Genomic DNA, 14,417 nt, shown 5'->3' on the forward strand with positions numbered 1-14,417 from the left:
CCAAGTATTAGTTGATAACCCTCCTGGAATCTCCATGAGGCTCATGAAAAAAAATGACTCTGGGAAAAGTTGGAAAATCTCACGAACCTCCTGAAAACTCAGCAACTCTGGCATTTTTGGAAGGTGTGCCCTAAAAATGGTGGGAGGAAGGGCTTGGAGGTTCCATGACCGCTAAAAGGGACATGGCTATAGCCAAAAAAAAGCGCTGCACACAACTGACGATCTCCCAGAAACCAGAAATACGATGACCTATAGATTGTTAGCTCAAGGGAGCAGCATCCTCCATCTTCTGGCCAGGGGCCCCAACCATCATAATAGCATTACAGCTAAGGTCCCCTGAGGGCCCAGAAGTGACTTCCGCCCGCCTATCAACAGCACTAATATTAGTAATAAATAGTAATAAAGCCGAGCAGCTGACATCTGAGACAAGATACATAAAAGTCCTTGTCTGATCCCACTGAGAGGCCTCTTAGGTTTTATTAGCAAGAGGCCGAATCTAGTAATTAAGTCTCATTCGACTTGGAATGAAAACCATTCAGGATTAATACTCTGTCGCTGTTATTAATTATCTCCCGGGTATTTGCTCATCCACATCAGAAGAGTCTCCGTTTCGTCCCCTTCCAGCCCCCATGCATGACTAAGCGCAGACAAATACTGATGAAACAGAATGAAGTTGCAGCCAAAAAGAAAGAAAAAGAGCACATCAAATATTCTCCTAATAAACAAGAGCAAAAAAACAATAACTGCCACAACAGTCATATAAAAGTGTCAAGGCCGTAATAATATATTAACACAGCAGGATGAACTCACAAGTGCATTTATGGGGTTAAAAATAATGAAAAGTTATGCAACTTTCTGAGATACTTTGTGTTTCAATTTGAAACCATTTTTTTTTTCTTTCCCACTTGCTGTCATTGAATGGAAACATCCTAAACCAGTTTGTGCTGCAATTTACAAGTAATTTACAGTCTGATATCATCAATCCCATCATACCCTTGCAGTTTATGGATAACTGACCAAGAAAGCAGCAGCATGGAGGACATGATACAGCAGTACTGAGCAGAGTAGTTGTGAATCCACCACTGGGATGAGATAAGGCACTTACTAGAAAGCAGCAGCATGGAGGACATGATACAGCAGTACTGAGGAGAGTAGCTGTGAAAGCAGCACTGGGATAAGATAAGGCACTTACTAGAAAGCAGCAGCATGGAGGACATGATACAGCAGTACTGAGGAGAGTATCTGTGAATCCAGCACTGGGATAAGAGAAGGCACTTACTAGAAAGCAGCAGCATGGAGGACATGATACAGCAGTACTGAGGAGAGTATCTGTGAATCCAGCACTGGGATAAGATAAGGCACTTACTAGAAAGCAGCAGCATGGAGGACATGATACAGCAGTACTGAGCAGAATAGTTGTGAATCCAGCACTGGGATAAGATAAAGCACTTACTGGAAAGCATTCTAGAGTTGAGGTGCAGCTCAGGAGATGCCTCACAGAAATTGTATGAAGAACACTCATTCATTCACTGTGCTCAGACAATGGCAGCACATGCTGGTAGTTTCAGCATATAGATTAACATTGGTATGACGGCGGCTGAGTGTTTGGCTTTGTCCACATTTCTACCCAGCAGGAATTCTTACGTTCTTCATGGTTAAATGGAATTGTGAGTGATTTATGAAACATCTGTAATGCGCTATTAGGGACATTAGGCCCTGACACCCGGGTAGAATGTCTTTTATATATTGTATATGTCAGTTTTAGCACTTTGGGCATCACTAGGAAACATAAAATCTAAAACATACATCCATATTTGTCAAAAGCAAAATCATACCCCTGTCGTGCCAGTAAAATTGGCAGGATATTAAAGAGAAAAATGATGCCACGTCGGCCATTGCAGGCAGCGAGTTTGGCAGCTTTCAGCAACATTTTCTGAGATACTTTTCTTGTTTTAAAATAAGAGAACAAGGAGAACAAGAAGGCAGCAAAATAATGCAGAGTGCGGGTGAGTTGATATAAAAACCGTGGAGGGCTAGTAGGGCATGACCAATGTCGAGCAAAATAGCGAAGGCTAGTAGGGCATGACCAATGTCGAGCAAGATGGCGGAGGCCAATAGGGCATGACCAATGTCGAGCAAGATGGTGAAGGCTAGTAGGGAATGACCAATGTTTAGCACGAAGGCGGAGGCTAATAGGGCATGACCAATGTCAAGCAAGATGGTGGAGGCTAGTAGGGCATGACCAACTTTAAGCAAGATGGTGAAGGCTAGTAGGGCATGACTAACGTCAAGCAAGATGGTGGAGGCTAGTAGGGCTTGATCAATGTCCAGCAAGATGGCAGAGGCTAATATGGCATGACCAACATCAAGCAAGATGGCGGAGGCTAGTAGGGCATGACCAACATCAAGCAAGATGGGAGGAGGCTAGTAGGGCATGACCAATGTCGAGCCACACTGGCCACTATGGCACCGATACACAGCAGCAATATATAAATGTCCTCAGACATACAACATTCCCCAATAGCGCCCCCCTCTGGAATAAACTCAATCCTCCCTATTGTTTATGCACAGCCGCTCTTTTACAAAACTCATACTCTGTTTTACTGATTTACAGGGCTTAATCATGGCTTATACTCCAGTCACCTCCAGAGCTGCAATCCAAAGCCTACTGTCTAATGACAGACACTCCTAAGGCTCATGCACACAGATTAGATAGCCATGATGTACGGATCTAAGATTTGACATTTATAACCTGCTGTAGAGCCACGCTGTGTCCTCATATGCCACTGCCCTTAACACCGGTGTGGTATGGTCCATGACGTGCCATATTACGGAGATATTCTCCCCTAAAAGTCTCAGATCTGTGTCCAATGCTATAAGGAATTCACCTACACACCAGTACACAAGAGTATTCACAATTTAGGCATTAAAAGGAATCTGTCAGTAGGATTGTCCCTCCTAAGCCATCTATATGGGAATGTAGGTCATCGGAAGCTGAATGAAATGACACCTTGATATCTGCGATCCGATGCCGTATTCCAGAGAAATCCCCGTTTTTCTTAATATGTAAATGAGCTGTTAAGATCTATGGGCCGGACATAGATCTCCCCGAGAATCTGCCTCCTAAGGAGATCTCAAATTCTCCTGATTTCCTGACAGCGCTCAGGATTTTATGTAACAAGTAAAAATGTCTTACTTACACTGACCCAGGACTTGCGGTAGGAGGAGGACCTGGAAGTAAAAGTAACAAGTGTTAAATCCAAATTGTAATTAAATTAATCTGGAAAAAAAAAGAAAAGTAAGAAGAAAAAAGTTCTTATTCTCCCAAAAACTCACCAAATTTGACATAGAGCACACCGGTGGTGGAGACAGTTTTCCTCCCGTTGGTAGCCACACACTGGAAATATCCGGTGTCCGTTGTGTCCAGGTTTCGTATCCGCAGTCTGGATCCATAATTAGTGGCCCGGAAGGAAATCCTGCGTGGTTCTTGCACAACGGGAGCATCATTTTTTAGCCATCGTATGGTAGGAGAAGGATTTCCCGACACCCTGCAGTGCATCTCGGCCGTCTGCCCCAGCGACATTGTTATGTTATTCATTGGTTCATCGAGCGTCAAATAAATATCTGTCAGGACAAAGAAGAGGAGATTTATTAGAACAAAAAGTTGTATATGTGTAATGTATAGATTCTTATCTGTTCAATAAAGTGCACATTTTACAAATTTTATACAGGTTTCAGGCATGATTATCATATTGCCCACACCTGTTACTTGCCACAGGTGAGTGTGAACAAGCATCACATGCTTGATACAAAGTTGTTTAACCACAATGTTGGAAAGGTGCCAACAATTTTGCCAGGACCATTAGGAGGGTTGTGGATGAAATTATGTTCTATTTGCCTTTTTTTCCCTCATTTTGTTTGTGTTGTTCCAATACACACAAAGAAAATAAACCTGTTTGATAAAACATGTACAAGTGAAGTAATACTTCATTTTCTAGAACAAATTGAAGAGTGCCAACACTTTTGGCCATGACTGTCTGTGAATTTGCCCTCCTATAACCAACTGCTTTGCGTTCAGGTCGAAGTTCTCTTCAAATTGTTATCAAAGGCGCCGTTTTGATGTATTTTTTTAAAATCAATGTCCGGATTAGACTGTATCAGGAGGAGAAGAATATAGAAAACATTCTACTTCGTTTTAATGAATGTAGCAATCTTAAAAGTCAAAATCAACCATTTAAAGGGCTGTGCCGCATGACTTAGGAGAGGCAGCGAGCTGTGGAAGAGCACTGTACGGCACATGTAAAGTGGAACTTGTTCAATATTGTTTTCATTGATTCGCGCTCAGTCTCTGTCATCTTAGTTACTGCCTATGCAGAGTGCAGCAGTCGAGATGAGTTTGTCATCGGCGGCTGCTGCTTTGTATATCGGGAGCAACCAAGATAACAAAGCTCACTTCATTGTACTGATAAGTTTAATACCTCGTTTGCTCCCTTTGCAGAGTGCAGCCATATTTGACACTCCTCTCGACTGCTGCGCTCTGCATAGGAACTAGTGGCAACGGTTGCTTTACTCTCTGCTGGCTGGTTGCAGTGTTGCCACATACAGCGTCAGTGCGCTTCTCTAAAACTGAGTGGTGCTTCTTCTTGGTGCTGCATCCGCTCAGTGCAATGGAGATTCACCAAATTATTTGACATTTAATATTTTGCAGCCATAGAATTAGGTCCCAGGGCGATCACCCCAGTGCCAACTCTTCCGGCTACACCACTAACTTCAAGTTTAGCTACCAGTATAGCAATAATGGTTAGTACGGAGACTGAACAAGCAGGATCTGCAGTAAGGAGAACAAACAATGAGAAATGAAGAAAAAGGGAAGAGCACATTACTAGGAAGATGTGTTGTTACATTTTATTTGGAAGCATCTGTTTAATGTTGACGACCTGCTTTATAGACTCTGGGATTCACATGGATACATTGTATCAACACAGGAATGTTTCCCATGTCAAAATAAGCAGGGATGACTAATAAAGCTATCTTTGTGTAATTCTACAAAAAAATTGTCTGTTTAATGGCTCTTTTGCTTTTTGCCAAGACAAACGCATCAGTCCAGTCTCTATACATAACGCGGACATCAAAGTCGGGGCTCACATAAAAAACAGAAGCATTCCAGAACCAGGCAAACAAAAACTGATTTCTTCCCTTCTTCTTGGCAATGCGGCCACATTGTTCAGCCGCCGGCCCCATGTGCGTCTCTTTCATGTCAATCTCCTGCTATTATTTAGGAAATTAATACTTTTGGTTTGGCTAGGGCGAGCTCTGTAAAACGGTAATAATCCCCGATTTCGCCATGATTGTCACCAGACCATCCAAAGAACCGGCCAAGACAGACGGCTTCTACGGAAAGGTCCTGACGATGGAACCTGGCAGACTGAAGGCTGATCCAGTAATTCTACTGTAATGAAAAGCCGCAATGTTCTTCTAATGATGTCTGATCTTTATTTCATTATTGTCAGAAACGGAGGCGCATTTCTCATCCTAATCTTATAGGTAGAATGGACCAGGGAGGGCGGCCAAAACTTTATTCAACCTATTCCATGTGAGAGGATAGAAATTCTAAAATACCTGCACTGCACCAGGAGAGCAACTGTATTAGGTGAATGTAGACTCTAGGTATTAAGGTGGTGGGAAGGAACCTTGGCAATTGTCCAGGGACCCCAACCCCATAATGGCTCCCAGCTACTACAAGCAGAAAATGCACTGATAATAGTCGCAGTTTCTGGTCTTAAAAGTAAGGCAGGACCTTTGGTGACTTCCCGATCATCTAACCATCAATGTGACCAAAGGTCCTGTACCCTGCAGGTGCCTAGAGGAACTGAACTGCAGGAGACAGACTGGTAAGTCTTCTAGAGTGTGTTTATGTGTGCGGTGTGTATATGTATGTTTGTATATATATATATATATATATATATATATATATATATATATATATAATATGTGTGTACATGTGCTCTCTATATACATGTTTAGGTATGTATGTGTAGTGTGTATACATATGTGTACAGTGAAGAGCAAAAGGCTAACAATGCTTTGAACTTTTCACTTCCAGGCTCCATCTCTCACCATCCCCTACTGCTTTGATTGTGAGGCCACCATCATTTTATAGACAATCATCTTGGATATCGCATACATAAATTTGACTTGTAACTATTTAGCATATGATTAGTTGTGCAGATTGTCATGTCACCGCATTATTACTGTTTTGCTCCTGATAGTGGACAAATCTTTTTCTTCCTGAATACTACAAAATACAACCTGTTCTCACATTAACTAATAGCTGAGAGTATAATCAGGTCCAATCTCAAATGAAAGGTCACTGGATCGAATCAAGAAGCAGCCACGAAGATTTCCCAAGAAAGTAGCATCATCCAGCTCATGGATGGCGGTCTATTGGCCAAGAAAATTGCCAAACGGCATTATGTGAGCGCCATGACAGATGGAAGAATATGAAATGAAGTCCGTCCATCCATTCAGAAGCCAAAAGGTGAATGTCCAGGCAAAATATCGGCGTCACCAAGTTGGCTCATCACAAGGTCTATCAGTTCTGCCGCGACAAACACAGCAGCGGAGGAGGCTCGTATGCTGCATAATAGTGAGATCACAGACATCTATGCAAGGATCGGGCGAAGCACATTACACAAGTCTGGAATGGTGGCCCGAAAAAAGGTGAAGCCTCAACTTCAGTATCGTCAAAAGAAGCGTCGGCAGTGAGCAGTATTATAGTAGTTATATTCTTGTACATAGGAGCAGTATTATAATAGTTATATTCTTGTACATAGGAGCAGTATTATAGTAGTTATATTCTTGTACATAGGAGCAGTATTATAGTAATTATATTCTTGTACATAGGAGCACTATTTTAGTAGTTATATTCTTGTACATAGGGGCAGTATTATAGTAGTTATATTCTTGTAGATAGGGAGCAGTATTATAGTAGTTATATTCTTGCACATAGGAGCAGTATTATAGTAGTTATATTCTTGTACATAGGAGCAGTATTATAGTAGTTATATTCTTGTACATAGGGGCAGCATTATAGTAGTCATATTCTTGTACATAGGAGCAGTATTATAGTAGTTATATTCTTGTACATAGGGCAGTATTATAGTAGTTATATTCTTGTACATAGGGCAGTATTATAGTAGTTATATTCTTGTACATAGGGGCAGTATTATAGTAGTTATATTCTTGTACATAGGGGCAGTATTATAGTAGTTATATTCTTGTACATAGAAGACAGTATTATAGTAGTTATATTCTTGTACATAGGAGCAGTATTATAGTAGTTATATTCTTGTACATAGAAGACAGTATTATAGTAGTTATATTCTTGTACATAGGGGCAGTATTATAGTAGTTATATTCTTGTACATAGGAGCAGTATTATAGTAGTTATATTCTTGTACATAGGGGCAGTATTATAGTAGTTATATCCTTGCACATATGAGCAGTATTATAGTAGTTATATTCTTGTACATAGGGGCAGTATTATAGTAGTTATATTCTTGTACATAGGAGCAGTATTATAGTAGTTATATTCTTGCACATAGGAGCAGTATTATAGTAGTTATATTCTTGCACATAGGAGCAGTATTATAGTAGTTATATTCTTGCACATATGAGCAGTATTATAGCAGTTACATTCTTACACACAGGGGGCAGGAATTAAGTCCTTCTATTCTTGTTCTTAGGGTCAGGGCTTATAGAAACCACAGAAAATCCCAGTATTTTAGGTATGAGTTTGTTATGTCTCCTAACATGAATGAAGGTTTGGCACGATGTTTAGTGAATGTTCTTAGTTGTAGGCAAAAAAAATAATATAAAAACAAATTACAGTAATTATGTTATTCTTTAACGACATCATTATTTCCATATTACACTGCTGCACAATGCAGCACAGATTTTCTGTAGTACGCTCGTCTTCTTTAAAGGAGCTATATTAAATATGTATTTTGAACGGCAAATTGTAGAATATGGATCAGATTCTGCCAGCACATGTTTCCCGAAAGCCATTTTGAGCCTATAATTTAGTAAAATCAGGCGTAATCCCGTCCCACAATGAGTAATGTAATAGTAATGATGTGTATATATTGGTCCAGGAGGGCCAGTAATGGGTTAATGTGTTGATAATGGTCCAGTACCACTTTGTTAAAGACCTTCTCCTTCCTCCATGTACCTTATCCTCATCCAAGACATCTGCAGCAACTTAAGTCCTTGGCATTAGCTCTGCATGATGTGAGCCGACCAATTCACAGCCCTCCATTCACTTTCACCAGTGCGCTTGGCTGCAGCACCCGAGTCTGCAGCCAGATACATGGAGTTTCTGCCATTCAGTGTAATAAGCGTGCCAGCTACTTCACTGCCCCAGATCTTGGAAAGTACAAAAGAAGTAAGAAAATACAGAAATTAAAACTGAAGTTGAACTACTAATTATCTTGTGACAGAGCGTAACCTTCATTGCGATAAACTTGGATTCACGCGTTTCCTAGAATGTAAATATTTCCAGTTCAGCCTCAGACTTGCAGTGTAATCACACAGTCACTAATTTTACCGTTTAAATGGTCCCTGTACTTTTACACAACTTAATCTCATTTGATCGTTAACGCAATAAATAAAAAATAAGCAAATCATTGTATTTAAGAATTGGGTTGTTTTTCCCTGGAAAAATGAGCCTAAGTGCTCGCTGCTAGATATCTCCTAACTTTCTGGCCACTGCCTACTGACAAGTGTAATCCCCCTCTACTAGCAGAGATGACGAGTTAAATTACAGGAAGTGGGGGCGGGTCTTTGTATCTGCACAGGAAGTGGGGGCGTGTCTTTGTATCTGTACAGGAAGTGGGGGCGTGTCTTTGTATCTGTAGATGAAGTGGGGGCATGTCTTTGCTTCTGTGCAGGAAGTGGGGGCGTGTCTTTCCATATGTACAGGAAGTGGGGGCGTGTCTTTGCATCTGTAGATGAAGTGGGGGCGTGTCTTTGCATCTGTAGATGAAGTGGGGGCGTGTCTTTGCATCTGTACAGGAAGTGGGGGCGTGTCTTTGCATCTGTACAGGAAGTGGGGGGGTGTCTTTATGTATGTACAGGAAGTTGAGGCGTGTCTCTGACTCTGTACATGAACTTGAGGTGTGTCTTTGTCTCTGTACAGGAAGTGGGGGTGAGTCTTTGTACAGTAAGTGAGGATGAATCTTTGTCTCTGTACTGGAAGTGGGAGAAAATTTTTGTCTCTGTAGAGAAAGTAGAGCAAGTATTTGTCTCTGTATAGGAAGTAGGGGCGTGTCTTTGTCTCTGTACAGGAAGTAGGGCTGAGCCTTTGTATCTGTTCAGGATGTGAGGGCATGTCTTTCTGTGTACAGGAGGTGGGAGTCTTTGTCTCTGTACAGGAAATGGGGGCATGTCATTGTCTTTGTACAGGAAGTAGGGGTGTGCCTTTGTATCGGTATAGCAAGTGGGGGCATGTCTTTCTCTGTGTACAGGAAGTGAGGATGAGTCTTTGTGTCTGTACAGGAAGTTGAGGCATGTTTTTGCCTCTGTTCAGGAAGTGGGGTAAGTCTTTGTCTCTGTACAGGAAGTGAGGGCAAATATTTTTCTCTTTACAGGAAGTGGGGGTGAGTCTTTGTATCTGTTCAGGATGTGAGGGCATGTCTTTCTGTGTACAGGAAGTAGGGGTGTACCTTTGTATCTGTATAGCAAGTGGGGGCATGTCTTTCTCTGGGTACAGGAAGTGAGGATGAGTCTTTGTGTCTGTACAGGAAGTGGAGATATGTTTTTGCCTCTACAGGAAGTGGGGGTATGTCTTAGCCTTTGTACAGGAAATGGGGGTGTATCTTTGTCTCTTGTTCAGGAAGTGGGGTAAGTCTTTGTCTCTGTACAGGAAGTGAGGGCAAATCTTTTTCTCTTTACAGGAAGTGGGGGTGAGTCTTTGTGTCTGCACAGGAAGTAGGCGTGGATTTTTATATATTTACAGGAAGTGGGGCCAGGTCTCTGTCTCTACAGGAAATAATCGGTAGATATTTGGGGATGAATCCTTGTTTCTGTATTGTACATAAGGATGGATCTTTGTCTCTCTAATGGAAGTAAGGGGAGGCCTTTGTCTCTGTGCAGAAAGTGGGCCAAGTCATTTTCACTCTATGGGAAGAGGGTGGTCTTTGCCTCTCCATAGGTAGTAGGGGTGGGTCTTTGTATTTGTCTCTGTACAGGAATTAGGGGTGGATTTTTTTTCTCCCTGCTCCTCCTTTCATGTCCATTCCATTACATACACAGATACATGACAGAGATAATAAATTGACACTGGCAGGATCCTCTCTCTTCCCGTACCATTGTGAGATGTATTGTACTGTACTTGTTTTTATTATGTATACCCCTCCTCACATGTAAAGTGCCGTGGAATAAATGGCGCTATAATAATAAATAATAATAATAATAGTGGGTTTCAATACATGATTGGAGCATGTTGCAAAGTGGGGGAAAAGAAAGTTCCAGCACCTGTAGTGCTGTCAGAATGATGCTAAAGGGGAACCGCCCACTGAGAAAAAATATGGATGACAAGTTGGAAAGCAGAAGAATCAGGACAGTTCCAGTACATATTAGACTGGTATATGCACCAAACAAAGAAGGAATGGGGGTAGCAAGACCAGTTTATTTTTTTTGTGTCTGTAAAGGCATAGGTATGCTTTATATCTACCATATAGCATAGAGTGACTTTACAATTGCTTTCCTTTTGGTTTTTGTATTAATTTTCAGACCCTAGGGGCAATTAAAGCCAATATATAGGCAATCTCCTTCCCTTCAGGCAGTTTAAATAGAAAAATAATGACACAGTGACCTGGCACATGGCACTCGTAGGAAGCAGAGACCTGGAGATCAGTCACCTTCTCCATGGGTCCACCATCTCCATGATTTCTATATCCTTGACCATAACTAAATCCAATTTGGTCCAATTCCACAACTCATACACTTAATTTACATTTTCCAACCCTATAAGGCAGGAAATATCGCCTCATCCAATCCTGCAGATCTTTCCTCCTTGTGCCTTCAGGCAATTTCTCCATTCTCTCCCATTTTTAATCACCATTTAAACTTTTTGGAAAAGTCCAAAAATAAGTAAAAAGAAAGAATAGAAGAGATACATGGTGGCTGTTAATGTCTTGTGAAGTACGGTGAGATTTATGGCTCTCACATGTGTCGTTTTGCTGTAACACTCGACATAAATATTGTTGAAAGCCCATAAACGTATCAACCACAAAGCATGAAATGTATGGGAAGAGCCGCTCCTGGCACGAGGAAAGCTGGGAGTCTTAAGGAACGGGGCTTTCTCCTCATTAATGACCGAACTGTTCCCAAAAGTGTTACTTGGTTTATTCTTGCTCCAAAAAATTGGCGTTTTAACAGGTTCCTCAACATTTTTCTTGGCCTATCATCTCACCAGCGAAGGATGCAACTATTTCCATAAATGTATCCATCCTGGTGTGACTTCCTGAAAGAAATTAAGAAGCTTTTACTGAAAGGTATCAGCCAGGTACAGCCTTGCACTGAGGGGGGAGAGACTGCTGGGAGTAGTTGTTCTTCTGCCAAGCTCATAGTCTGAAATGATTTTGCTGGCCATCAGTCCTTTCTTCATTCTCGATGTTTATGTGAACACTTAATGAGTTCCGTGCTGTAAGTATGAATCAAAGAAAAAACATGGAGAGGCCGGTGGGGACAGGGAAGCAATTCTACAGGGCCTGAGCTGTTGGTACAAGCTGCGAAACAACAGGGAGTCAGAACAAAGAAGTATGTGTAAGTTTGGGAGGGAACATGGACTCTGTAGAGGGGCATCCTGTAGTGCTGTTACTTTTACGAAACAACTCAGGCTACTTTCACACTAGCGTCGTGCACTGCACGTCGCAATGCGTCGTTGTGGCTAAAAAACGCATCCTGCAAAATTGCTTGCAGGATGCGTTTTTTATCCATAGACTAACATTAGCGACGCATTGCCACACGTCGCAACCGTCGTGCGACGGTAGCGTCGGACCGTCGGCACCAAAAAACGTTGCATGAAACGTTTTTTGGTGCGTCGTGTCCGCCATTTCCGACCGCGCATGCGCCTCCGCCTCCCCTCACAATGGGGCAGCGGATGCGTTGAAAAACAGCATCCGCTACCCCCGTTGTGCGGCGCTTTCACTGCTCGTGTCGGTACGTCATACGACGCTAGTGTGAAAGTAGCCTAACAAGTACTTTCACTTTCTACCTAACGATGAAACATTAAATATTCCAAAAAATCTTATAAAAGTTATTCAATATCTGTCCCAAAGTGACCCAGAGTAGAGAACAAATGTAATTATCTGTTTCTACTTGGGGGAATTTTTAGATTGTGATGTCATCCTCTACTTCTAATGCACTTCCATGTACTACTCCTTATATACAGAAATACAACTACTATAATACTGCTCCTATGTACAAGAATATAACTACTATAATACTGCCCCTATGTACAAGAATATAACTACTATAATACTGCCCCTATGTACAAGAATATAACTACTATAATACTGCCCCTATGTACAAGAATATAACTACTATAATACTGCCCATATGTACAAGAATATAACTACTATAATACTGCTCCTATGTACAAGAATATAACTACTATAATACTGCCCTCTATGTACAAGAATATAACTACTATAATACTGCTCCTATGTACAAGAATATAACTACTATAATACTGCCCCTATGTACAAGAATATAACTACTATAATACTGCCCCTATGTACAAGAATATAACTACTATAATACTGCTCCTATGTACAAGAATATAACTACTATAATACTGCTCCCATGTACAAGAATATAACTACTATAATACTGCTCCTATGTACAAGAATATAACTACTATAATACTGCCCCCTATGTACAAGAATATAACTACCATAATACTGCTCCCATGTACAAGAATATAACTACTATAATACTGCTCCTATGTACAAGAATATGACTACTATAATGCTGCCCCTATGTACAAGAATATAACTACTATAATACTGCCCCTATGTACAAGAATATAACTACTATAATACTGCCCCTATGTACAAGAATATAACTACTATAATACTGCCCCTATGTACAAGAATATAACTACTATAATACTGCCCCCTATGTACAAGAATATAACTATTAATACTGCCCCTATGTACAAGAATATAACTACTATAATACTGTTCCTATGTACAAGAATATAACTACTATAATACTGTTCCTATGTACAAGAATATAACTACTATAATACTGCTCCTATGTACTAGAATATAACTACTATAATACTGCCCCTATGTACAAGAATATAACTACTATAATACTGCCCCTATGTACAAGAATATAACTACTATAATACTGCTCCTATGTACAAGAATATAACTACTATAATACTGCCTCTATGTACAAGAATATAACTACTATAATACTGCTCCTATGTACAAGAATATAACTACTATAATACTGCTCCTATGTACTAGAATATAACTACTATAATACTGCCCCTATGTACAAGAATATAACTACTATAATACTGCCCCTATGTACAAGAATATAACTACTATAATACTGCTCCTATGTACAAGAATATAACTACTATAATACTGCCCCTATGTACAAGAATATAACTACTATAATACTGCTCCTATGTACAAGAATATAACTACTATAATACTGCCCCTATGTACAAGAATATAACTACTATAATACTGCTCCTATGTACAAGAATATAACTACTATAATACTGTTCCTATGTACAAGAATATAACTATTATAATACTACCCCTATATACAAGAATATAACTACTATAATACTGCCCCTATGTACAAGAATATAACTACTATAATACTGCCCCCTATGTACAAGAATATAACTATTAATACTGTCCCTATGTACAAGAATATAACTACTATAATACTGCTCCCTATGTACAATATAACTACTATAATACTGCCCCTATGTACAAGAATATAACTACTATAATACTGCCCCCTATGTACAAGAATATAACTACTATAATACTGCCCCTATGTACAAGAATATAACTCCTATAATACTGCTCCTATGTACAAGAATATAACTACTATAATACTGCTCCTGTGTAGTCCGGAGCACGGGAATGGTGAGGTGCAGCCCCAGGAGGAATGATAGGGAGACCCCATATTTATTGTCACGCTGTTTTCTTTTCATTTTGGTGGACATCATCTATGCAGTAAATTATAGTAAATCCTGTAATACTCCTTTATGGCAGCAGATGGTGAATCTCAGATGGTTTTGATGGATACTATGATTTCCAGACCATTAGGTTCCATATTAACATATAACCTGCCCCCACGCGATAATATGGGGGCGCTCC

The 14,417-nt window shown here is 40.4% G+C and overlaps 1 protein-coding gene across 1 annotated transcript in view; it reads right to left on the reverse strand.

Annotated features, from left to right (window-relative positions):
• ROR1 (receptor tyrosine kinase like orphan receptor 1) overlaps positions 1 to 14,417 on the reverse strand; it is a 210,474-nt gene that overhangs the window by 46,472 nt on the left and 149,585 nt on the right. The window contains exons 3-4 of the mRNA XM_077278145.1: positions 3,337 to 3,624; positions 3,201 to 3,231 (exon numbers count right to left, since the gene is read on the reverse strand). Of these exons, the coding sequence (XP_077134260.1) occupies positions 3,201 to 3,231; positions 3,337 to 3,624 (319 nt within the window). The remainder of the gene's footprint in view (positions 1 to 3,200; positions 3,232 to 3,336; positions 3,625 to 14,417) is intronic.

This window comes from Ranitomeya variabilis, chromosome 8 (genome assembly GCF_051348905.1).
Source record: "Ranitomeya variabilis isolate aRanVar5 chromosome 8, aRanVar5.hap1, whole genome shotgun sequence".
Taxonomy (NCBI): Eukaryota; Metazoa; Chordata; class Amphibia; order Anura; family Dendrobatidae; genus Ranitomeya; species Ranitomeya variabilis.